Below are 24,691 nucleotides of genomic sequence, written 5' to 3' on the forward strand. Positions count from 1 at the left end.
TCCTATTATTTCTCTTGTTATATTTGTTCAATGTCATATCACGCCTGCAATCAGTTCCTTGGGCTGAACCGAGGGCTGCTCGTGTTTCTAAGATCGTTGTCAGTGCAAACAGCGGATGGCAATTCTTGTAGTTTACCGTTATTCTTGTCCAAGGCCGACAAGAATAACGATAAACTAATCGCATGATTCTTCGTTTTTTTTTCATCGTTCAGAAGTAATATGGCAAGGTCCAAGATATATTTTCATAGTAGAGCCCCAAATTGACATTGCCATTTGCACTGTTGTATGTTTGTGTATTCGCGGTATGAGCCATCAGCAATTCACGTTGATCGCGATCATTAATAAGACTGGGAACGAATAGTGCAAGCTGAAATGTGCGCCCGCGTTACACATGTCTCCTGTGCAGCAGTAGTGCACACACGAGTCTCCCCCCTCACATTCTTTTGTTTTGACCGCGCAGGCTTCGCTTGTGGAGCAGGATTTTCTCACGGTTTCCGCGTATTTAAAAAAGTGTTTGCTGCACACGGCATCTGACTCGGAACACGTGACCAGGTTCTCTTTACATCCAGTGCTGTCGGTTCTACGGTCCGTGCTGCAAGTATAGCACTTGAGAGCTTGTACTGGAATCAAAATGATCTATTCGGTTAACTGTAATGGACTCTTGACTTCATTTAATATTTGAGGGCCATCATGTGCTAAAATCCCAAAATAACCATCTGCAAACAAAGTTTAATACTTTATTCACCAAATTCAATTGGAAATATCGCATTATCTTCCCCAAATCCGCCGATGGAAATGGATGATTTTTGCACTTGGTACTTTGCTAGGATGACAAAATGACGACTGACAGAGGCTGTTTAAGAAGGTTTTAAGCTGTTCTAGGTCCAAAAACGTTATTTGACAGACAGCTGCTCTTATAATAGTTCCACCCAAAAAGACATTTCCACTACTACCAATGCCACGTAACTCATTATATATTCACTTTGCGAGATGAGATTGCTGCGTACACCTATTTCAAATAACGTAGTCGGTGCAAACGGCAGTTCTCCTGTGAAAAAATACCATTGAACTCGTGAAATTTCTACTGAATGTAGGAAAAAATTGCATAATTTCTGTGATTATATTAGAATCTTTATTCTTACAAATAAATTTACCTATAAGCAGTGATTGCCAATTGCCATTCGCCATTTGCACTGACAACGTTTATTGAAATAGGTGTATTAGCATTTACCCGCTTTGCGAGCAGTACTCGTCCATGTAAAAGTTTTTTTTTAGCTGAAACTTCTTTGCTCGAATAAGGGTCTTTTTCTCCTATATGTGATTATGTTTACAAAAAGGCTAATGTGGAAGCAGAGAATATTTCTTCTTATAGAAGATATCAGGCTCTCATCACGGCTAAATACGCCGTGCTTTGATTAAAACCATCAAGTGAAATACGGGAAACCAACATTTTTAAGAGCGTGCTTTTTCAAGATCGGGAAATATTTCCTCGATGAAAAGAAAATCGAGATGGATATGTAGTCGGCGTTTTTCGCTTTTTGCTTTCTAATTGTTTGTTTTGTCGTTTGAATAAGATACTGTGGCGCTTTCTAGTTCACTCTTTTTCCAGTTATTACATAAGCGATGAACGCGTGTCAACTCAATAAAATGTATTCACTCGTCAAACATATACCCCCCCCCCAAGCGCTCAATTTTTGTCGTCAACTCAAAGTTGTTGTTTAGATGTTTTGCTTACCGTTTTCCACAGTAGCCAATAACATCAAACCGACGAGAAAGAATTGTTCAAGTTGAGACGACATTCCTCTCCGCCGTGTTGTTTAGCTTAGCTGTCTCAGATTTTATAACGTCTCCGCCAGTCTTTATTGTTATGATGGCTGGCGCGTTACACCTGGCTGATGGAGCATGTCACGCAATCTTACCGATGAGTTTTTATTCCGTTCAGCTTTCTAGCGCAGTCAAAATAAACTTTGGTGTAATATAAATAGCGTGTATTAGCTCTTTTTCTCTCACTGAAGGTCGAAAGACATCAGCAGCGTTTTTATGCGTCAAACATAGCGTCCTAGATCTTAAAATAGCCGTGAGATCATACCACTATCTCTTAATATTAATATAGCGATGACTTGTTCTAACTGTTATGCAACTGTTTACATGTTACTATCACATCCAAAATTTGTTGAAGCAGAGTTGCAAATTTCGCAGTTGCTCGTTATTCACCGGCTCTAAATAGACGCCCACGTCACTTTGATGCCGAAATTAAGAAATATTTACATGCGCTTCCCTAAAGAAGAATAAAAAAGGGAAAACCTTGAACCAATACCCTTTCTCAATTTTCAGGATAATTTGCTTTGCGTTTTAACAAAAGTTTTATCTTCATAGCTACATGCTCCGAGTACTCGAATTGAAATTTTAGAATAGAATAAACATATTTTAAACGAATTTTTATTGTACATTAGAGATAGATAGTACATAGATTAGAATTATCCTTGATTCTTGCATACGATAACAGCACAGAGCTATCGACATAATCTGTGTTCTGTCATTTAGGCTAGGTTCAAACGTCGTACTATCCATGAGCCGTATTCAATGCAAATGAATGCAAATGAATCAAGTCGATTGTTTCATCTTCATGTGCATGCATTTACATTGAATACGGCTCATGGATGATACAACGTTTGAACTTAGTCTAAGTGCCTTTGATGTTGATTTATGAGCAGCACTTAAGAAAGCCGTCCTTAATCCAAAACAAATAATCAGTGTTAAACACCTGACCTCATTTTGATGAATACATACTGTCAACAGGAATTATCTTGAGACTGTTATAAATTACGTTTAGCAAGGGTTTATTTCCACACTTTCAGAAAAATACACATAACTATTGATTTAGAGCCTTTATCTTGCCGCTTTCATTGTGGATTCGGAAACCACCCATTCGCCCTGACCGCGACCACCAAGAGGACTGGGAACAAATAGTGCAGGCTGAGCTGTGCGCCCGCGTTGCACCCATCGCCCGTGCAGCAGTAATTCTCGCAGGAGTCGCCAGTTTGACAATCCTTCTTCTGAGACTCGCACGCCTCGCGTGTCGAGCAGTACTTCTTCACTGTGTTATGGAATTTAAACACGTGCTTGTTGCACACGGCGTCTTGCTCGGAGCACGTGACCAGGTTGCTGTTGCAATTTGCCCCGTCGGGTCCACCTTCTGTATTGCATGTATAGCACTTGAGGGCGCTCGCTGCAAGCAAAATAAGAATCCAAGTAATTTCGTATTGTAAGGTGGAGGGGTCCAGTGGAAATGTGGCCTTGACACTGGTCCTGGTGATGATATTATTTATATATCTTCCTAAAATTCTGCAGCATTTCTTATCGATCAGACAGATACATTCTAGATTTAGTTTGTGCAGTTTTTTTTTACTGTGTAAAGTTGGCCCTGTCGTGCGTAGTAAATATCACTTTTTTCCAGACGGTAGCCTAGTCATTCCTAGTAGGTTCGCCTTTACAGTTTTCGTGTACAGTGATCCTATTTCGAACTCTTAAGGAAAAATTATATAAACTCAGTTCGATTTGGCAGCGTCTCGAGTTAAGGTAGATTAAAATATATATACACCCAGTTACTTGAATCATACATGACTAATGAGAATGTTACTCATCGTCTAACAAGAATGATGAAGTACCGTTTCATATATACATGTGATGGATTCACTCAATGATAAACAACAGAGTTAAGTATCAAAATCTATTTATATATACGTAACGATTGAATGTGGCCAAGCACAGTGGGGTCTTAGATATGGTATGGGTGAAGTTTGAAGCCATTTTGGCTTACAGAACAACGTAACTCTCGAAATGCAAGCCCAAATGGCTTCAAACTTCACCCAGACCATATCTAAGACTCCACTGTCAGGTCAGAATATTTTTTAGAGTTTTACGATTTTATTTCGTAGTAAAGTGAACGGCTTATTCCAATCTCATATGTTTACTGTAAACCATGACACACACAACGTAACGTGAACCACTATAATTTATTCATACACACAGTGAGCTTGGGGTACCTGTGGGCCAAGTCAGCTAGAATAACGTTAATTCCAGTTACCAGATCTCGAATGAGTGGGGTTCTACTGTATTTATTATTGAGGTTGATATTTTGATAGCTCCTGAACGATGTAAGCTGGAAGTTTGTCTTTCTCTTATGGGTCTAGTTTGCTCGACTGCTTACTGTTTCAGCAAGATCAGACTTTATGCTTGAACGAAATCCAAAAAGTTCAAGCACTTTGGGGAGGATAATAGTCTATTGCTATTTTTCTCTCGCTAAAATCTCAGCTTTGAAGTAGTTTAAAATTGATTTCAGTTGACATACCTCTTAAGATATAGGCTGTTGAATCTTTCTTTCAATTTCTGTTTTTGGACAAGTTAAGCAAACCCAGCGTAGATTCGTATTTACAATAAGCTATGAAGCTTTGTCCTTAAAACTTCCTTCGAACGGAATAAATCAATTTGCAAAATATTTTTACAGCAGATCTTTCATAGACAAAGCCTAAAGCGCTTTGATAAGTCACACTTGTTCTTGTTTTGCCCTTTGTAGCAACATCATCGACAAACTCGCTCTTCGTAACGGATTTTCGCAAGAATTCTCCTGTCTTGACATTTGCTGTTTTACCGTTTCACTAGAGATTCGCTTACCTTTTCCAGTAATAGCAAACAACGCCAAACCTACGAGAATGGAGAGTTTAAGTAACAACTTCATAGCACTTTCTAGTAAGTTTAAATCACTTAGATGATCCTGGTGGTGACTCTTGAAGCTTGTGTGCAAGATTTGACTAATAGCTTGTGCGCCAGACGTGATTTATGGTCTAGCATCTAAAGGACGCGTTATACTTGACTGGCAGACCGTTTAACGGTTTCCATGTTACCGAATCAGGATTATAATAAAAGGACCCTGGACTCCAATGGCGTGACGCCGTTGTTATGATTTATTTTTTATAATACCATCTTGTGTTGTTTACTGAGGAGCAAAGCCAGCCGTCCATGAAGCAAACTTGACGAAGTCTCGCGATGTTGATTGCCATATTTATATTTTATTTGATAAGCGGTTAATTTTGTTTTTAGGGGATGATTCAACCTCGATCGTCAGTCGGTTGGACATTCCTAATTGTAATTATTATTATTATTAGGAGAACAATATATTTGACGGCCTTTTATTTTAACATGAATAAGAAAGCGAGGACAGCTTCTAGAATTCTTAATCTGCGATGCACGTGCAGATAGCTGTACTAATGCAGCAGATGAAATATTTGTCGTTTATGATGTTTTAACAAAGTACATGTGACCTATAATGCATTTATAATCTCACAATGATAGTTACACGAGTGTTACCCCTCTCACTAACTGTGGGAAATCTTTGACTTTTGGAACTGGGGTTTGCTCAGAATTTCAAAGAAAATCCCAAATGCAAAGATGCATATCACATTAAATGGCTTCATGGTGGCTCCCTTCTGATTTGGTCCTCTTTTCCCTCTTGTACTGACACTCTATTCTTCTACTCGTTTAAAAAACGTGTCAGTATTGTGATTTATCGCCAATATACTATATACCGCCTGAAGATGGGGGCATACATCTGTGGACAACGACTATGTTTTGTTACACTCATATTCTCTCGCATGTTCTTAGCGTAACCGTGCAAGTTACCTTTCAACCCACCAGCCAGACTAAATGGGCACAATTCCTTACCTTTTCAGCATCGGAGCGCTTCTATCACAACAAGAACCTGATCTTCTTTAACAAAAGCTGCTGTATTGGGCCCCTGCTGGACCCGGAGAAAGTGAAGGCTTTACCGGACGCCACCCCACCCGGCAAGGTCAGCATGGTGATCCGGCTGGGGCTCGAGATGGTGGCCAAGGCGGCACAAGACCCGGAGAAGGTCATGGATCTGATGCAGGAAGGGTGCGGGGTCCGGGTGGTGGTCAGACACAACGGCAAGCTGCTAAAGAAGGTAGGGTGCGACGTTTTTGCAAGGTGTGGCAAGGGGTGCGGTCATCACACAATGATTCTTCGTGATGTGTGCCTCCTGTAATCTTACTCTCGTTCCTTTTGGACTGGCGCAGTTTGCAGGGCGAGATTTCAATGGGTTTCGGGTCTGACTCCCAGTTTGTTGTTGTCCGCTTTTTTTCTGGAAACTTTTTTCTTTTTCTGGTTTTCCCAAAAAGAAACGAAGAAAACAAAATGAATAAAGAAGCAGAAGGACAACAGTAGTTTCAGCTGATCAGGGTCAGGCAAAAGTTTTATGATTGCTGACTGAACCGCCTCCTTCCCTTTACCTCATTGTATCCATTTGTCAAAACATTCAGGGAATTTCGGCTGGAATGATAATGGCTAGGTGATTTTTCGGAATTTCCAACCAGAATGCGCGGAAAACCCTCCAGAGGTTGTCTTGAATTTCCAATTAGATGGATTCGCACGGATTTTGCCTAACCATTATGGAAAAATCTCGGTTCCAGTACTTCTCCAACAGCTGCAGTCACGTTCAAGATGGCGGACTACTTTCAATGCGAAGCTTGCGGACCTTTTGCCGTAAGGCTCTTTCCACCTGGTATTTCTAACCTAGTGGAAAAAAAATCCTTTCCATTACGCATCGGTCATCCCAACCGGATTTTCTGATTAATGGAAAGCACCCCTGTGCAACGAGGGTGAAAAGCTTTGCAATTACTTAAAGGGGCAATACAACGATGAAGAGTGTTTTTAGCGTTTATTCGGCAATATTAAAAACAGTTAAAATCATGCGAAACCATTAAAATAAATATCCAGGTTTATTAAAGGACCTCTGATCTTTCAGATAAATATAATATTGTGATTTGAACGCCTCACAATGGAGCGTATGGAAATGGATTGAAAATAGTACTTTTAAGTTTCGGAACAGGCTGTACCTTCACTCAAATCTTTAAATTGCAAAAATAAACCAACTACATCCGTTGATTAAACCCATTGTACTGAAAATTAATTAATTTCTAGTGATCACCCTAGGGTGAAGTGACCAGGAAGATTATACGTTGTTTTGTTGCACAAATTTTTTATCAATCTTTCTTAGAACAAGCGTGCGAGTGTCCCATAATCTTTAGGGGCGGACCTAAAAGTGATGGGGGGGGGGGGGGGGGACTTTTCGGAGTTGCTCGAATTTTTTTTCCTGTAAATTCGGAATGCAAGAATTTTTTTTCGGTTGATTGGCCTGCAGGAATATTTTTTTAGGAGGTCAATTTTTTTCAAGATAATAATATCAACATTTTTCAACAATCTTTTTATTGTGTTCCTGTTATAATGTACATGCTTTGTCTTTAATATATCCCATGAATACGTCCCATGGCTGCTTTGCTCAGAAATGATGTGGGTATCAAAGTCTGGACTGAAAATAGTAATCTCATTCAGGGGTATAGAATTAGATCTCAGAAAAAAAAGGAAATTTTGCTTGCCCATTAGCTGGGTACAGAAACAAACAGGACACAAAAGACAAGTAGGAAAACCATATGTCTCATGTATAAAAAATGGAAAGTGATGGTAGTGAGAAGAGTTGCTTGGAATTCAAATGTTCACAATATTAATGATGACGATTGTTGTATGATGTTTTTTGCATCAAATTGGGGAATTTTTGTCCATGCCCGTTTGAGCGTTTACTCTTGATATTTTGATGCATTAAGTAATAAAAGGCTATATTACTGTCACTGTTTTTTATTTGATGAAAATGTTCCCAGTGAATTTGGGATGGGCCTCTTCTCAAAGAACCAGGTACTATAAAATCATGCATCAGGGGTAAATCCATGGGAATTCTGGCGCATGAGTAGAGAGAACAGTGTATAGATGGCTGCTCCTGGTTGCCAGTGACCAAAAGAACACACTTTAAAGGGAGAGGTGTCCATGGATAGCTATCATTCTTTAGCACTGGAGTCCTTCATCCTTTGGCTTGACAGTCTTTCTTGGTTGGTCGATTCAGATGCAACGACCTTCATGCATGAATTTTTTTGGTGGCACACTAAAGCTGTTCACATTTTGTTCATTTGATTTTTGCGTGCCAGAATTTTTTTTTTGCTTTGGGTCCACCCCCCTATCACTATTCTAATGGTCCGCCCCTTATTTCCTTACAGGCCATATCTCGTGTGGACTCACGTCCCAAGCTTGAACGGTACCTGAAGCGTTTCTGTCGCCGTCTCATTTGCTGCGAGTATTTCCTCAGCCTCAAGCCTGTGGGCTCACCATGTCCTGATCAGTGCAAAGCGGACGGTAAGCTCACAAAGACCCCATCCCCACGTATCCGTTTTCGTTTGAAAACGCAACCTTTTTGTTACGGATACGGTTAACGTCCACACGGGAACGCGAAAACGATGATCGAAAACGCAACGATTTAAAAACGATCTCCAGAGTGGAACAATTTGAAAACGATACCCATTCGGTGCCGTGAGGACGGACGAAAACGGAACCTTTCGAAAACGATGGCGTGATAACTCAGGTCCAGTCCACTTGGCGCGCGAGTACGCATGCGCCGTATAACTTGTTATCGTTTTCGTATCGTTTCTGCGTTTTCGTGAGGACGGCTCCTATTAAAATAAAAACGCTTCGTGTGGACGCGGATCTTTTTGAAAACAGAACAAAAAGGTTGCGTTTTCAAACGAAAATGGATACGTGGGGACGGGGTCAAAGCCACCTGATCGTTTTGGATACCGTGCCATGTGGTGTCTTTATTGTGCGGCCAACCATGAAAGAAGGCCAACCACGCCGCCATTTTATGCTCCCGCTCAATGCCTAGTCAGTCAAAGCATCTATTTCCACCGGCTAAATCTAGCAAGTACCGAAAGTAGCATTCAATCAAATATCATTAATTAAATATCAGATTTCAATCGCAGATGGTTATTTTGATGTGTAGTTGCAATTAAACCGTTGTATTTTCAATTATAAACAATATTTAAGGAGAAGGTGACCGACATTCTTTAAGCCTTTGAACTCTGCGAAGAGCGAACTACTGCGATAAAAATATTATAACCATAAATATGATCCTCTTCCAGGAGAATGTTTCTCGTTGAAATTATTAACACCCTCATTTTTTTTTTATTCAGATGTTACTTATTAGCCAGTTTTCAAATGGAAAAAAATATACAATTTTCTGTGCTGAGAATTTTCAGGTTTTTTTGTGAAAAGATCTTAAGGTATTGACGTACGGGCCGATTCCTCTTTCAGAACAAGGAAACCTTCAAGGCCCCAAAGGCCTAAAAGCCAAGCGCTCACGTGAGTACTTCGAAGTCAAGCACCTCGGCCTCGAGAAAAAGAAGCGCGGTCGGAAGCGGAGGTCTGAGCTGATGGGTATCCCAGGAGCCAACGGGGCCCCGCTCATAAAGAAAGTCATGACGGATAATGGGATCCCTGTGGCAGGGCCTCTCCTCTCTAGCGTAGTCCGACCTCGCCAACTCGCGCCCGCGTGCAACCTCCAGCAGAATGGCTCGGTGGCTCGGCCCGCGATGACTTCTGGGGTCATACCTGGGGTCCAAACCCCCGTGGTCAGATTCCAAGGCCCGGTTGCTAGTGGCCCGGTAACGGTAGTGCGGCCTTCTAGTGCCAATCCCCAGATTGCACCACGGCCTGCAGTCATTGCGCCCGGCCCGGCCCCCCCTCGGCTCATTGCGCCATCCACTACAGCAACTTTGGTTAAAAAGGTGATGCAAAATCAATTGCTACTGAAACACCGCTATTAATACCTCCCTGTTATGGAAAAGAAAGAAGCTCTTCCCACCCCGGGCTCATATTTGCAATTATAATCAGAACAATGCCAAGCTAGCAGTCACAAATTATAAGTCTCCTGTAAAATTGCTTATCTCTGAGCCTAAGTCGGCTAGAATAAAACTATTTTTGCACAGGTGACAAGACAGTTGTGTTAAGAGATTGATAACTTAGTGATTTGATTTTAAATTTTGCACTATCCATAAGCTAACGCATCTGCAAAAATTATTCTCGCGCTGTGATGAAAATGCTCGTATTTTAGAGCGCACACAGCTTGGTTTAGCATTATTTTACGATAGATATACACTGTTTTAGATGGACAACTCTAGGAATAATATTTATTTTGGTTTATAATATGAAATTCGAATTTAGCGCTTTGAGCAATTGTCCTGGCATGTTGACTCATTGACGGCTGATTGATAACTGATTGTTCTTGAGGCCGGGAGTGATTCTGTAGTCTGTTTTTGATAACATGATTCTGTTGTCTGTTTGATAACATGATTCTGTAGTCTGTTTGATAGCATGATTCTGTAGTCTGTTTGATAACACGATTCCGTAGTCTGTTTGATAACATGATTCTGTTGTCTGTTTGATAGCATGATTCTGTAGTCTGTTTGATAACACGATTCCGTAGTCTGTTTGTGATAACATGATTCTGTTGTCTGTTTGATAACACGATTATATAGTCTGTTTTTGATAACATGATTCTGTTGTCTGTTTGATAGCATGATTCTGTTGTCTGTTTGATAACATGATTCTGTAGTGTGTTTGATAACATGATTCTGTAGTCTGTTTGATAACACGATTCCGTAGTCTGTTTGTGATAACATGATTCTGTTGTCTGTTTGATAACACGATTATATAGTCTGTTTTTGATAACATGATTCTGTTGTCTGTTTGATAACATGATTCTGTAGTCTGTTTGATAACATGATTATGTTGTTGTTCTCTGCCAGGAGCCCATGCCAGGAACGCCACGAACACTAATCGTCAGCAACCCATCATCCAGCCAACACGTCAGCACCATCATCACGAACATTTCCGGTCAGCGGTTTGCCACTAGCTCGAACACTGCCGGCACTACAATCACCTTTGGCCCACCCCCAAACGTGACAATTTGCTCATCGTCTGTACCGCCTCCGTTGCTTACCCGAATGTCAGATACCAATGCTATGGTAAACCAACCATCTGGGCTTGTATCCGGAAGTATTGTTTCCATCACCTCTTCCGGTCACGTGCACTCGAGAGGACCCCCTAATGTAGTGGTGAGCTCCGCTCAAAGCGTTATCACTTCAGGGGGGACACTTTCCGTGTCTGAGGGTCCGGTACCACAGGTTGGGGTCATCAGAGCGCCCATTGTCATCCCTCCACACATTAAGGAAGATGGTCTATCCAGGCCCCCCATCTTACAACCTGTCAAGCTACCACAGGGACCCCGAATGCAGGGCAGACCAATTTCGGGGAGCGTCTCGCAATCCCGGCCTTTGGATCCAGCGGGCAACGCGTACAGCCCCAGACCGTTGTACACGACTTCCGGAAACCTTATTCGTCCACCGCCTCTCTCGTCAGCTTCATCGCAAACACGCTTACCCGTCATACGCGCGGGACACCCCGCCTCAGGGGCCATCACTAGCGCAGCGAATCAGAGGCCGATTATGCCGAACTATCAGGCGTTTTCTCAGGGCGTGGCTCGAACACAGGGCTCTTCGCATACCCATGTTCACGGCTTGCTCCAGGCGCCGAAGGGGGCCATTCGCCAAGTGCCTCACACGGGGGCTGGGCAAAGTGCGAGGACCATTATCACCAACGGGAATATCCAGGTAAAAACATGAAAGAAAATCATGGTGAACATTCGCCTTTTATTTTCAGTAATACCGAAGTGCCTCTTGTTTTTCAGGCTATGAAACCAGGCGTAATTCAAACAATCCACCACTCCGCAAACTCTGTGGTCTCTCAGCCCCGACCGATTGCCGCCGCTTCTCCGAAGCATCATTTAAGCAATTCGACGTTCGTCCGAACATCGACAATCGCTTCCGGACCGATGCTGAGTCGCCCCGAGATGGACGGTAGACGCTTCGTTGATGACGACGAGGACGAAGGAGGCGCCGAGCACGCGCGTGAGGGCGGTGACGGAGGCATGGTGCCGGTTGCTGGGCAACCAGAAGTACGCAAGAAGCGGGACCTGTGGTGGCTGAAGAAGAAACGAAGAAAGCGATCTCGTCTGACTTTTATAAAGCCGAGGAATAAACGCAAGGATGTCGACGAGCCAGGTGAGAGAGAGCGAGAGAGAGCGAGAGAGAGCGAGGATGAGTGAAAGCCGCATTGTCACCAGTTTACTTCCGGTCGATTACGTAACAATATTCGATGATTTTTAACGAAAACGCGAAAAAATATTTCAAAATGTTGAAAGCAGTGTGCCTATTGGAAGTTTTTGTGACGAAAGGCCTTATGGGGCCTCTCGTTTGGAGGATGTGATTGATAATTTAGAGCGGATGGCCTTAAATATCTCGGATTCTTATGTCTTTTAACGGTCGTGGTTTCCGTCGTCTGATATCGAGACTTCGTTCTGAAATAAGATCATATGATGTGTTTGACAGAACAGAAAGCTCTAAATGACATTGAACTGTTTGCACGAGGCCTAGTTGTCGTTTGTGGAACGTTGATACAGCCTTACTAGTCTGAACTTTTAATACAGAGTAGGTGGATACGCAGGCCCCAGATGTGACAGAGTAGGTGGATACACAGGCCCCAGATGTGACAGAGTAGGTGGATACACAGGCCCCAGATGTGACAGAGTAGGTGGATACGCAGGCCCCAGATGTGACAGAGTAGGTGGATACGCAGGCCCCAGATGTGACAGAGTAGGTGGATACGCAGGCCCCAGATGTGACAGAGTAGGTGGATACGCAGGCCCCAGATGTGACAGAGTAGGTGGATACGCAGGCCCCAGATGTGACAGAGTAGGTGGATACGCAGATGTGACAGAGTAGGTGGATACACAGGCCCCAGATGTGACAGAGTAGGTGGATACACAGGCCCCAGATGTGACAGAGTAGGTGGATACGCAGGCCCCAGATGTGACAGAGTAGGTGGATACGCAGGCCCCAGATGTGACAGAGTAGGTGGATACGCAGGCCCCAGATGTGACAGAGTAGGTGGATACGCAGATGTGACAGAGTAGGTGGATACACAGGCCCCAGATGTGACAGAGTAGGTGGATACGCAGGCCCCAGATGTGACAGAGTAGGTGGATACGCAGGCCCCAGATGTGACAGAGGTGTAAATCCTTGAATCTGTAAATCCAAACTGCCCAAAATCCCGTCCCCATACTACAAGCAAACAAGAAATACTCTGTGAAATATAACGATTTGTCTGAAATAAACTCTTGTTATTGGAAACACTAACGGTCCCGATGGCGTATGTAAGATAAATTGTTTCCTGGTTTTTAACATTTTCCATTAAGGGTGCTGCTCATGATTTGCAAAACGTTTCTCCAGGATCCTCTGATATGGCGAACATAAAGCATGAACCAATGGAAGATGATGCCGACCTTCACGAATTTGGCTCATCGGAGAAGTCGACGCGCGGGAGGCTTATGAATAAAGATGTGGTGCTTCGCCTTGCAGGGGAGGGAGAGGGGCAGTTCCTTATCGGCGACGAGACTGACCCTGATTGGGACGAGAGCTTTGAACGGAAGAAGATAAAAGTTCCGAAGAAGAAGGGGATGGGCCGTGGTGGATCACGAAGAGGTACCGATCATCCCGTTGCCTTACGATAAATCATTGCGTTGACTTAAAGAACCCTAGTCAGACACGCCTTTGTTTTCGTTCAACTTTTAAATAGCCACCTTAAAAAAATCTCGTACCAAATGGAATCGAAAACATCACATAGCTTTCCCAAATCAGCCGATGGAAATGGATGCTTTCTTTCACTTTGCTAGGATAAAAAAATGGAAGTTGACGGAGACTCCTTTTTAAGACCCGACAAAGCATTTATATTGGAAGTGATAATGGATAGTTTATACGGTATTACACAAGCAGAAACCTTTACCTTGGGGGTATTTTTAACGCAGACTCAGATTATATACAACGACACTCTTATTGCGCGCCCTGATTTGTTAAGGGTCCTTGGGTTATTAGAGGATACACGCACGCTTGGCGTTAGCATGCGCGCTTTCTCCCCAAAAACTAGAATGTAACGTAAGAAAAATTTTTCTTGTTGTATAAAACAAATAGCTGTCAATTTTTGCGTGCGACTGTCCTCTAATAAATGCACAGATGACGTCACAGCGTGCCGTGAACAACAGTCACGCACGTACTTTTTTGTTCATGACACGCTATGACGTCATCTGTGCATTTATTAGAGGGCAGTCGAACGGAAAAATTAGATCTATTTGTTCAATTGTGTTCTAGGTAGGCACTAGAGTAAGTACGCAGCTGCTTTGTCTTCTATCATCCTTGTTCTACAAAGGAGTTCTTTTGTCTCTATTCTTCTCGTTCTTTGTGTCGAGGTGCAAATATTGTTCATTTTCCCAATCAAATTGCAGCTTGTAAGAGCTGCGTACTGGCCCATGCACTAGGCTTATTTGATAAATGTGATAATGTCTTGTATTCGTAGACACCTATTTCAAATAAGGTTGCACTCGGAGAATCTGTGTATCGTAACCCAAGAAGAACATTCGCATGGCTTTCAGATACAAAATTCAGCCGTTTATATGCTACCCATGAGCCACCACGGGGTACGACACTGATTCTCGGCGCAACCGAAATAGGTGTATACGTATTGTGTTCTATGGAGGCACTAGGCTTATTTGATAGATGTGATAATTTTATTATTCACCAGATGGAACGCCCGAGCTTTCTCCCTCATACACCGGCAACTCGCCCCAGTTTCTCCTCCCCTCGTCCTCAGACATGGCCGATAACCCGTATGCGCGACGCATGGTGGTCAACTCGTCCCCAGGTCCCGCCTCGCCCGGGTTCAGCACAGAATCCCCAAGGGGTATGTCTACCCAGAAATCATCTCGAGGTGGGAGGTCCGCCTCCTTTTCATCCAGTGAGGGAAGAGGTGGGTTGGCATTCGGTTTACTTGCAAACTTTCTTAAAAACACGAGGTTCCGCTATAAAAGGGAAAGCTCCTCCCACCCCGGGCTCTAATGCAATTATAATCAGAACACTGCCAAGCTAGCAGTCACAAATTATGAGTATCCTGTAAAATTGCTGATCTCTGAGCCTCAGTCGGCTGGAATAAAACTATTCTTGCACAGGTAACAAGACAGTTTTGTTAAGAAATTCATAAATTAGTCACTAATGATGATGATGGCCAGAAAACAATAGCCATTCTGACTGATTCATTCCACAGGTCGTGGGCATTCCTCCTCTCCGTACCCTCCTCAGTCAGCCATTCGCTCTGCCTCTACTTCCAACGCCCCAGCCAGCTCCAGAGCACCAGTCCCCTCGCGGCCCAAGAAGAGCATCGGCATAAATACGTCACTTCCGGGCTGCTTGAATCAGCGGTCGCCTGACCTCCCCACTAATCCAGTGGTGTGGTCTGTCGATCAAGTCGTGGCCTACATCCGGTCTACAGATTGCGCTCAGTACGCAGCGGTCTTCCAGGAAGAGGTTGGTGTTACTTTTATTTCAGTCGGGGGGGGGGGGGGGGGGTTGCGATGAGGTGTGTGTAAGTGTTGAAGGGGGGAGGGGGGGGGGGGAGTGAAGCGTAAAGACGAGGAAGCAGATAGTATTTCTAATCCTGACTTTTGAATTAAGATCAGTGAAGGCGAAACTGAATGGTAACTTATCGACACAGGAAATACATTTTTATTTTAAAAAAATCGGAATTTCGTGGTTCTTACATGCCTTATTTACTTCTCCACAACCTTTTGTCAAACACATGCTAATTAGATGTTTTTGATGACAGGAGATTGACGGACCTGCCCTCATGATGTTGACACGTGACGCTCTCATGCAGTTCACGCCCATGAAGCTCGGCCCAACCCTCAAAATGTGCAGCTACATCGCGCAGCTCAGACTGAGGGCCAGGTGACCAAGCAATTGAAGGCAACGGCCAATCGATCGCTGACATGTCAAGGCATGCTGGTTAACCAATTGCATAGCTAAATTGCGTAGCTCGCGGTCAGGTGACAGGCTGGGCAGCCAGGCTTTTTGCTAGATGACGGGGTTACAATGCCACGTTATTGCTAGTGCACAATAATGAAATAGATGAAAATCTTAGGTTTCTAGTATCTCGTTCCCAGTGTGATCGGTAAGCTCGGGGCCGGTGCAGTGAAACTGAGAAATCTACAATTGAGTTTGCAGAGCAATCAAGTATTCCTCTCCAGCCCTCCAGTGCACATGTCTGATATTGTCAAAGCCCGTCGATCGACAGTACTGGACGCAAGACTAGTTCCAGTACCACGCGGTTAAACCAGCCTTTTGTTTTGAAATGGCGGCGTTTTACCGGCGAACTGTCACATTTTGACAATGCTAAGAAAACTAGATCAAACTTAAGGCTAAAATTTTCTTTATGACCCCCTCATAATCAAACAAATCTGTCATCTTTTGTACAGTATGGTTTTAATGCTGTACAGTTATTCAAAACAGCGACCGAAGTCAGCCTTCGTACCTTTACTCGAACGATTCAACAATGAGGTTTTTTTTGTTTTCGCCAGAACACGCGCATGCGCATACGTTATTCAGCACTGTTCCGTCTATCCGACTTACTGGTTTCGTAGGCTTTGAAACCCTATGGAAATGAGATGTTCATCTCAGTTAAATCCGCTTGAATACGACGAATTTCAATCCATCCTACAATCAAAACAGTTCAATTTTATTTCTGGAGTATCAAATAATACACGGAAAGTTGTATTCTCAAAAATAGTGAGAGTTTTGAATAAATAAAATAAAAACAACATTGTTACGCAAGTTGGACCTACGGAATTTAAACAGTCTGTCAGCCGCCATTTTGTCATCCTTGCAAAGTACCAAGTGCGAAAAAGCATCCATTTCCATCGGCGGATTTGGGGAAGCCAACGCGATATTTTCTATTGAATTTGGTAAATGGAGTATCAAACTTTATTTTTAGATAGTTATTTCGAGATTTTAGTACATCATTCAGTGCCGTTGCCGGCCTGAAACATTAAGGAAATATTGAGGGGGGGGGGGGGGGGTGGCACACCAACGCCCTTACTAGTTATTTCCTTATAATTTTTGAAAATATTGGGGGGTGGGGCATGCCCTAGTACTTGTGACGAGAATATAGGCCTTTTCTTCTTGACTAATTCAGTAGAGAATTTGCCAACAATCGCGATGTCTTTGCAGTTGATGATAGAATGCATGACCCCAAAAGTCAACTTATGATCAATCGATTATGAATCGTAAACTCTTGTAATAAATGGTTTTGGTATTCTTGGTAATAAATGGAGTATTGAGTATACTTTTTCTTTTCATTGCGAAGCGCGATACTGCGACCACTTGGTAGTTTAAGGATTTGAGAAAATAAGGATGCGAGAAACATCCAGTGCGCATCAGAACACGGACAATTCTTATCGCGCGCAACGTGGCCAGCAATTCACCTCCCCCACATCTTCCCACAACACTTTGCAACTCCAACAAAGAATTAGTGAAGACAAGAAAGGAGGGGAGTGGGGGTACTCGGATCAATGTCTGAGAACTCTTGGCATAGGAATAAGAGTCGTATCATAGTCAAGTCATATCCTTGAAAGCCCCTAACAACTTAAACTTTAAAAAAGTACCAAGAACAAAGACAGCGAATTAATAACATTCTGTTTTCTTTAATTTTCCCTTCCAGGGCAACGGTAGAAACAATTTTCATATAAGATATAATATCTAGTCCAGTGTCTTCATCTAATTGACTAGTTTCCCGACGTATCTTTACAATGCGGCACACGCCAGATAGATGTGCCGTGATGTATTCTGGGTACCACCATGTGGCTTAGACCACACCCTGCTGCAGCATGGCATCCGCTACCTTGACGAACCCGCCAATATTCGCGCCGCGCACGTAATCCACGTAGCCATCCTTGCACGTGCCGTACTGCACGCACGTGTCATGAATGCTCTTCATGATTCCGCTCAACTTTTCGTCCACTTCCTCTCGGGTCCAGGCCCCGCGCAGACTATTCTGACTCATTTCCAATCCTGACACGGCCACGCCGCCGGCGTTGGAAGCTTTACCCGGCGCGTAGAGGACCCTGGCCTTCTGGAAGACCTTTATGGCTTCCGGTTCCGTGGGCATGTTTGCGCCCTCGCCCACACACATGCAGCCGTTCTTGACGAGCGTCTCGGCGTCTGATTGGTTGATCTCGTTTTGCGTTGCGCATGGTAACGCGACGTCACACTTGACGAACCAAGGTCTCTTGCCCGCATGGTACTCCACGCCGTACTTATCGGCGTACTCCTTTATGCGGCCGCGCTTCACATTCTGCAGGAAAAAATACAATGAAAGAGTCAATTAGAACTTGAATCCCCCAAGCCTAACAAGGCTCCTTAGTGCGATTTAAGGGTGTCTAGGGTCTTAAAGCGTCATTGTCACCAGTTTACCTCCGGAGGGCCGACGAAAACCTCAACCGACAAGAGACAAAATAATCTTTTAGAATCCGAGCTATTTAACAGGCCACCGCTTAAATTATTAGTCACATCCTCAAAGAAACTTCAAATAGACACATTGCTTTTTACAAATTTTGAAATATTTTTGGCGTTTTTTTGTTAAAAATCATCGGAGATCACAAAATCACCCGGACACTAGTGACATTGCCGCTTCAAATATGTTTTTAATATCATGGCTTATGGTGAAGCAAAAATTGTTATTATCACTTCTCCTTTATTTCGAAGTGAGAATTATAACAGGAAATTGGTTGATCAAGATTTTTCAGCACTATTCTATTGTATATTAAGGCCAAGAAAGAGGTTTGCTCTACCTTAACCTCAAAACTAAGCTAAGAATTTATAATAACCCAATTTTTTTTTTCATTGAAGACAACCAAATGTCAATAATACTGTAACACGCTTGTGACATGCCAGCTTAACTAACAGCAGCGTAGCCAGGATATTTAACAGGAGGGGGCCCAAAAGGCCCTTTTAAGGAATTCAAATAATGTCTTATACACTAACTGTATTTTTGGATGTTAAAAGGGCTAGGCCACCCCCTGGCTACGCCCATGACTAATAAATTACCTTAAGCTCCATAACGAATGCCAGCTTGGCAGAGTCAATACCACTTGGGTCATACACAGTCCCGTTGGAGTCGGAAAGGGTGACCACTTTACCGCCAAGCTCAAGGGTCTTCTCCAAGGCATACTGCGCCACATTACCAGACCCAGAGATTGTAACTACTTTACCCTCCAGGGAGTCACCCTTTGCAGCAAGCACTTCTTTGATGAAGTAGAGCAGGCCATACCCGGTGGCTTCAGGGCGCAGCAGACTACCACCCCAACCTTTACCCTTTCCTGTGTAGAAGTACACAATTGTTCATCAAAGCATTAATACCATTTTTTTTCAAATCACTAAGGCCCACACTGCCCCCCTTTAGAGTGTTTTACAGGCAGTGTACCACCCACCTTTTCCACCTTTCCTAGCATAGAAATTAATTAATAAAGTGGAACTTCACTCAACTTTAACTTCAGTCAGCAGGCCCGTAGCCAGGGGGGGTTCGGACGAACCCCCCCACCCGGCTTGAAGGTCCGCTCAGAGCAAACAAAAATATATAACGTTTGGCTTGAGATAAACCGTGCACATCAATATGTCTTTAAAATAACTATAAAAATCTTTTATAATAAATGTCTTTATTATTATCATTAAATGTTAAAAAATACCCTATTAATAACATTTTAAATTCAAGATTGATTGCCTAATGTTATAAGGCGAATAGAGGGGTATACCGGAAATTTGGTCCTCTGAAATGGAAAAACGACCCGCCCAAAATCCTTGCTACGGGCCTGGTCAGAGGGTGGTACTAGAAAATGTCCAGTTTCGATTTGCAATATACCTGCTGGACAGTCGGACTAAGGATAAGTATGGGGTTAAGTGTGAGGCGCATTTTTGGAAAATTTTCATATGAATACCAGCAAGAATCCCCTGGAGTTTAAAATAAAACAGTACAAAACCTTGGGATTTACACCATGATCTTGCTGGTATTTGTTAACCGTTTGCTTGGAACTGAGGTTTACACTGTATTTAATATGCATCTTAGGAGCTGTATGTATTTATGAGTGCCTACGAACAGCATGCGCAGTAGAATTTGAAACAGGACTATTTGTTGGTTGAAACTGTAGATATTGATTGTGTGAAGGTTTAACCTTCATATACCAACCTGTCAACACCCCAGTAAACTCATTGCGAATGCGCTTGTATTGGCCAAACAAGAACCCAATCTCACGCCCTCCTACTCCAATATCCCCAGCTGGGACATCTGTGTCTGGGCCAATGTGTCGCTGTAGCTCCAGCATGAAGGATTGACAGAACCTCATCACCTCGTTATCAGACTTTCCTTTGGGGTCGAAGTTGGACCCACCCTTGCCACCACCCATGGGTAGGGTTGCCAAGCTGTTCTTGAGGACCTGTACCAAACAAATCAGATATTTCAGGTAGGGGGAGGAAAGATATTGGGTGAGCTAAGAAATTTGTATTACCACCTAAGGGAGGGGCTACGAAAAAAAAGAGCCCTCTAAGGGAGGAAAAAAAGGGAAAAAAAAGGGAAAAAAGAGTCAGAAAAAAAAGAGTAAGAAAAAAAATAAGGAATAAAAAAAGAAATATAAGCATGGATAAAAGAAAGGAAGTAAAACGAAAAAAAAGTAATTGTATAGTATTGTAAATGTAATTACGTTAGAAAAAATAATGGTAGTGTGACTGTGGTATATCTTTTACATTTCTTGTTATTTTTTCTTACTTATGTATTTTTAGGTATTTATGAAATAATTATGAAATAATTATGTTAAATGTTATATTAAAAAAAAGAAAAAAAAATACCTTACCCCCCCCCCCCCCCGGGTATTCAATTGACACTCCCTTAGTATTGCTGTATTGCAAAAACAAAACAAAACTTTTATTTAACTTTTATTAAAAGTAACATTTCTTAGCTATATGACACAAAAAAATTCTTAGCACTATACAAATTACAGTTCTCTGGGATACAGACTTAACTTGGGCAATACAACTCTGCGGAACCAAAACTAAAACTTCCCATTCCCTTTTCAGTAATCTCTACACAGATAACTCCCAGCTACCTTGTTAACTGATTTTAAGTTCCCTAGAGACCAACTTTCAGTCCTTAATTAAATAACCCTCTCAAAAACCCTATCAAAACCTGCCTTGAACTTATTTTTGTCTCCCTTGACATATCAAGTATTAATGGTGTCCCACTCTAGATACACAAGTACCTACCTGCTCAAATCCCAAGAACTTCAGGATACCAAGGTTCACGCTAGGATGGAAGCGTAGTCCACCCTTGTAGGGGCCGATAGAGGAGTTAAACTCCACCCGGTAACCCCTATTAACCTGGACCTCACCCTTGTCATCAAGCCAAGGCACGCGGAAGCTCAAGACTCTCTCAGGCTCTACTATTCTCTCCAGCAAGGCCTGACTACAATACTTGGGGTTCTCTGCATTAATGGCAATATCAAGTTAATCATTCAAGACAGATTGTGTTAGAACTTCAAGGAATTTGGGTAGCTGTCAAAAATCTTGGTTATAAAACGAAATGTTTTAATTTGGCTTTGGTGTATTTTCTAAGGCATGGATAGGCTGTAAGGGCCCCCTCTTGCAATTCTGATTAAAACCAGAGTAAATAAAATTCAAAGACTATTGACACTGCATTTAGCCTTTAAAATTATTTTGTTAAGACAATTCTTCTTATATGTCTGTATCACTTTAGAAAAATTTGGAAAATACAGTTTCACTATTCTGACTTATAACTTTTGGATGTAGCACACAATGCTTATTATCCATAGAAGCCTTATCATACAAAAGTAAAGGCCTTAGGAAGAAAAGAATTTAAATCTCAGATTATTCTGCCAAGCATTGTTTGAATCTCCAAAATAACTGGGGGAACAACATGTGCCTGGCAGCTTTGACACCTACCCTGGGTACCAGAGCCTCCAGACTTCTCTTGTCCAGTGACGCTCGGCCAAAATGCTGTGACGAGCGAAGAGAGGAGGCTCTGGGGGAGGAGTAGCTTTTTTCAGTTCCAGAAATACAGATTTTGTATTCTGCAGCTGATTGGTCAACGAGATTGTCATAGTTACCCAGAACCATATTTGGTCAATATTCCCATATTTGGGATAAGCTTGAAAAAAACGGTTGTCGTTGTTTTGCAAAGGTCGAAAGTTCAGCTGTTTGATCGGGTGTAGTTGGTTTGCTCAAAAGTTAGTACACATGGATTTCAACGCTAGGACAACGGTCCTTGATTTTCCTCATTGTTTTTCAGGCAGGGAGCTGCAGGGATCTTGTAGTTTGCACCAGCATCGGGGCACGAACGGTGACTTTCTGAGGCTTCCAACCTGTCACACTCGATTGCTCACATGTCCTTGCATTTGTTATTTGAATTTTTGCAGTTCTCTATCAATGTTTCCTTTACGTTCTCTAGCTTTCCAAGCTGCCTTACGCAGGTGATTTCTTATTTAAATGTTTGCTGGTAAGAATAATAAACAGACGTTCTACAAATCGCTCCTTCTTTGCCTTAGAGTTAGTAAACAAATTAAACTTGCCTAAAGAAGGGCTGTTGCAGATAAGATAAAGAAAAGTGCAGGAAAATTTCTCCATGGGCCATTCGGTGATACTTTTAATCACTCAAGTATGAAAATAACAACAAAACTTTAAAAGCTTACAGCTCTCGTGATGCGTGACCAACCTCATACCCGCAAAACCGGTTTAGGCATGTAATTTGAGATTGGAATTAAAAAAGCTACTCGCCCGCCCAGAGCCTCCTCGCTTCGCTCGTCGCAACAGTTTGGCTGAGCGTCACTGGGCGAGAGAAGTTTGGAGGCTCTGGTACACAGGGTACTTCCATACCATACCTTTGAGAAAATCCCAGATTGCAAACACAACCTCCTCCACAGCCTGGTGGAACTCACTCTCCTGAGGGTCTTTCGCTTTGACAAACTTGAGAAACTCTTCTGGAGAATTGAATCTACAGCCCTACAAAAGTCATTTTATTATTCACGGTTAGGCATAATGCAAAGGGCATAGAGAATGGCACTGTTGATGGTGGACTTCCATAAGAATAGCATCGGCATCTGTGACTACAAATCTTTAAAAAAAGTAATGCCCGATGAATGCAAAGAAATTATAAGATTGAAGAGGGGCTTGTCCATTACAGTCAAGCCATGTCATGAAACTTGCATTTTCTTTTTAGTATGAAGGGTTTTGTAAGGTTAGTTAGGTAAGATCATGTGTTGAATAAAATAATAATAATAATAATAAATACAAACAGAAACTGGACAGGGCCAGGATATCTCAAAGATGGAGGGGGGGGGGGGGGGGGGACAGCTCCAAAGGGTGGAAGAGATAACAATATATAAATCATTTATTAGGTGGTTAAATCTGCAGATTGACAATCATGTCAATCAAAGGGCAATGTAAAGTAAAATCATGTACATTCACTTTGCTTACCCTTTCCCCTTCAAAAAGTAATCGAAACACAAAGATATGATAAGATCGTAGGATCACGTGTATTTCACAGTCGAGGCACGTAATGAAACCTACACAGGGTCAAAAAGCTATCTACATCTGAAACCTTATTTGCTATCGTTTGACATGAGCACGCGAAAACACGGAGTGATCACATGAATGGAAAGTACTCGGCACAAAACATATCAAAGTTCACTAGGGTAAAGGGCGGCGTGTGAGCTTACACGCACCTAAGTTATAAACAACAAGTGTTCTAACTTGTAATTTACAAAGTGTGCGATTGGAAATGCAAGCCCTGTGATCTTTATAGTATTGTATACGATTCAAGGAGCATTCATTTACTGTGCAGGTAGTCAAATGAGATAAATAATGTGCAATAAAATAGTACTTAAGCTTGGGTAAGTAAACTTATACATTCGGTTCTATATTCGGTTCTGATGTGTGACTGCCTTCTGCAGTTCGATTCCAACGAAGAACTAGCTAAAGACGATACCAGAAAACAAGGCACGTTTTATGACAATTGTGCCAAAGACAAGACTTACCATTTTGATAGTTTAGCTGATAAAGCGCTTTATGTGAAGAAAATGAGAGAGATGGTGTATTATGCTGTTTCTTCGAAGGTCACCAGAGAGAGCAGCGAAGCTGTCCAAAGAAGAACACTATAAGGGTTTCCATACATTCGATCGGGATTGGACAAGGGACCTTGAGAGCTTGTCAGTGGATCATCACGTCTGTAATGTTTTGTCACGAAATCGCTTGAGGTAGCGTCACGCGTTTAATTATCGCAACAAGGCGTAGGCCGTAGGCTAAAATAAAATAATGATAAAAAAATATTTCCTAGATTCCCTTAAGGCAAGCTCTATCGAACAAATGGAATAACAAAGGTAAATCGAAATATAAATACGTCGCATATTAATAATTGTTGCGTTACTAGTTGGACTTTGAAAAGGGCGAGGGGTTGTGATCTAAAAGCGCTTGCATAGATAGGAAAAACGAATGATATAGTCATCAATTCCTAGATACCAATACCTCGTAGATATCTGGCTCCCTATTCGAGCATAAGAAAAATCAATCAGTGGAGTCGTAATAGACGCCGTAGCATCTCGGAGGGCACATCTCTGGAGCCCGATGCTTTCGTCCGAGCAAAATAAATGACAGCTGCAGAAGTCACGCAATTTGATGACTTTTTTCTACGAGCACATCTACAAGTAAACTTTGTACCCGCCCGCTCAAAGTTCAATCAGAGTTCAATACAAACACTCTAGCATGCTCCAAAAATCCAGCAGACAAAATGTAACATT

At 42.4% G+C, this 24,691-nt stretch overlaps 3 protein-coding genes and 2 long non-coding RNA genes across 10 annotated transcripts in view; 2 read left to right on the plus strand and 3 right to left on the minus strand.

The window, feature by feature from the left end:
• The window catches only part of LOC125557104, a 2,583-nt gene extending 161 nt beyond the window's left edge, over positions 1–2,422 (minus strand). The window contains exons 1-2 of one of the 2 annotated variants that reach the window (XR_007305166.1): positions 1,736–2,422; positions 1–620 (exon numbers count right to left, since the gene is read on the minus strand). The exon at positions 1–620 is cut by the window's left edge and continues 161 nt beyond it. This is a non-coding gene — a long non-coding RNA (uncharacterized LOC125557104). Of the gene's footprint in view, positions 717–1,735 lie in introns of both variants that reach the window. The other variant, XR_007305167.1, reaches the window with a different exon arrangement.
• The window catches only part of LOC116616629, a 36,851-nt gene extending 19,672 nt beyond the window's left edge, over positions 1–17,179 (plus strand). For 3 of the 5 annotated variants that reach the window (XM_048719384.1, XM_048719383.1, XM_048719385.1), the window contains exons 15-24: positions 5,101–5,145; positions 5,730–5,983; positions 8,124–8,259; positions 9,211–9,683; positions 10,704–11,567; positions 11,645–12,017; positions 13,245–13,496; positions 14,590–14,814; positions 15,109–15,368; positions 15,667–17,179. In XM_048719384.1, coding sequence (XP_048575341.1) covers positions 5,101–5,145; positions 5,730–5,983; positions 8,124–8,259; positions 9,211–9,683; positions 10,704–11,567; positions 11,645–12,017; positions 13,245–13,496; positions 14,590–14,814; positions 15,109–15,368; positions 15,667–15,792 — 3,008 coding nt within the window. In that variant the 3' untranslated portion in view covers positions 15,793–17,179. The remainder of the gene's footprint in view (positions 1–5,100; positions 5,146–5,729; positions 5,984–8,123; positions 8,260–9,210; positions 9,684–10,703; positions 11,568–11,644; positions 12,018–13,244; positions 13,497–14,589; positions 14,815–15,108; positions 15,369–15,666) is intronic. The other 2 variants (XM_048719386.1, XM_032378619.2) reach the window with 2 other exon arrangements.
• LOC116616631 lies at positions 2,424–4,859 on the minus strand. The gene is made up of 2 exons (XM_032378623.2): positions 4,675–4,859; positions 2,424–3,229 (listed from the first exon to the last, which is right to left on the minus strand). Exons 1-2 carry the CDS (start codon positions 4,736–4,738, stop codon positions 2,904–2,906), a joined length of 390 nt encoding a protein of 129 aa, XP_032234514.1. The 5' UTR covers positions 4,739–4,859; the 3' UTR covers positions 2,424–2,903.
• On the plus strand, positions 12,039–13,082 carry LOC125557105. The gene is made up of 2 exons (XR_007305168.1): positions 12,039–12,447; positions 12,995–13,082. It is a non-coding gene; the product is annotated as an uncharacterized LOC125557105 (long non-coding RNA).
• Positions 17,180–17,522: 343 nt separating the features above from the next.
• On the minus strand, positions 17,523–24,106 carry LOC5509651 (glutamate dehydrogenase). Its single transcript, XM_001630119.3, has 6 exons — positions 23,933–24,106; positions 22,778–22,898; positions 21,147–21,364; positions 20,077–20,323; positions 18,942–19,213; positions 17,523–18,189 (listed from the first exon to the last, which is right to left on the minus strand). The coding sequence occupies exons 1-6, from the start codon at positions 23,933–23,935 to the stop codon at positions 17,701–17,703; spliced, it is 1,350 nt and encodes a 449-aa protein (XP_001630169.2). The 5' UTR covers positions 23,936–24,106; the 3' UTR covers positions 17,523–17,700.
• Between the last annotated feature and the right edge of the window lie 585 nt (positions 24,107–24,691).

The sequence above is a fragment of the Nematostella vectensis genome, chromosome 12, assembly GCF_932526225.1.
Source record: "Nematostella vectensis chromosome 12, jaNemVect1.1, whole genome shotgun sequence".
Classification (NCBI taxonomy): Eukaryota; Metazoa; Cnidaria; class Anthozoa; order Actiniaria; family Edwardsiidae; genus Nematostella; species Nematostella vectensis.

Bases quoted from the DNA above. Each gene is read 5' to 3' on its own strand.
- LOC5509651 (XM_001630119.3), bottom strand. The intron at 21,365-22,777 runs GTATGGTATGGA...CCATTAATGCAG, and splicing joins AATCTGGGATTTTCTCAAAG to AGAACCCCAAGTATTGTAGT. The intron at 19,214-20,076 runs GTTGGTATATGA...ACTTCTACACAG, and splicing joins GTTTACTGGGGTGTTGACAG to GAAAGGGTAAAGGTTGGGGT.
- LOC116616631 (XM_032378623.2), bottom strand. From the start codon at position 4,738: ATGAAGTTGTTACTTAAACTCTCCATTCTCGTAGGTTTGGCGTTGTTT. The intron at 3,230-4,674 runs GTAAGCGAATCT...TTTTGCTTGCAG, and splicing joins GTTTGCTATTACTGGAAAAG to CGAGCGCCCTCAAGTGCTAT.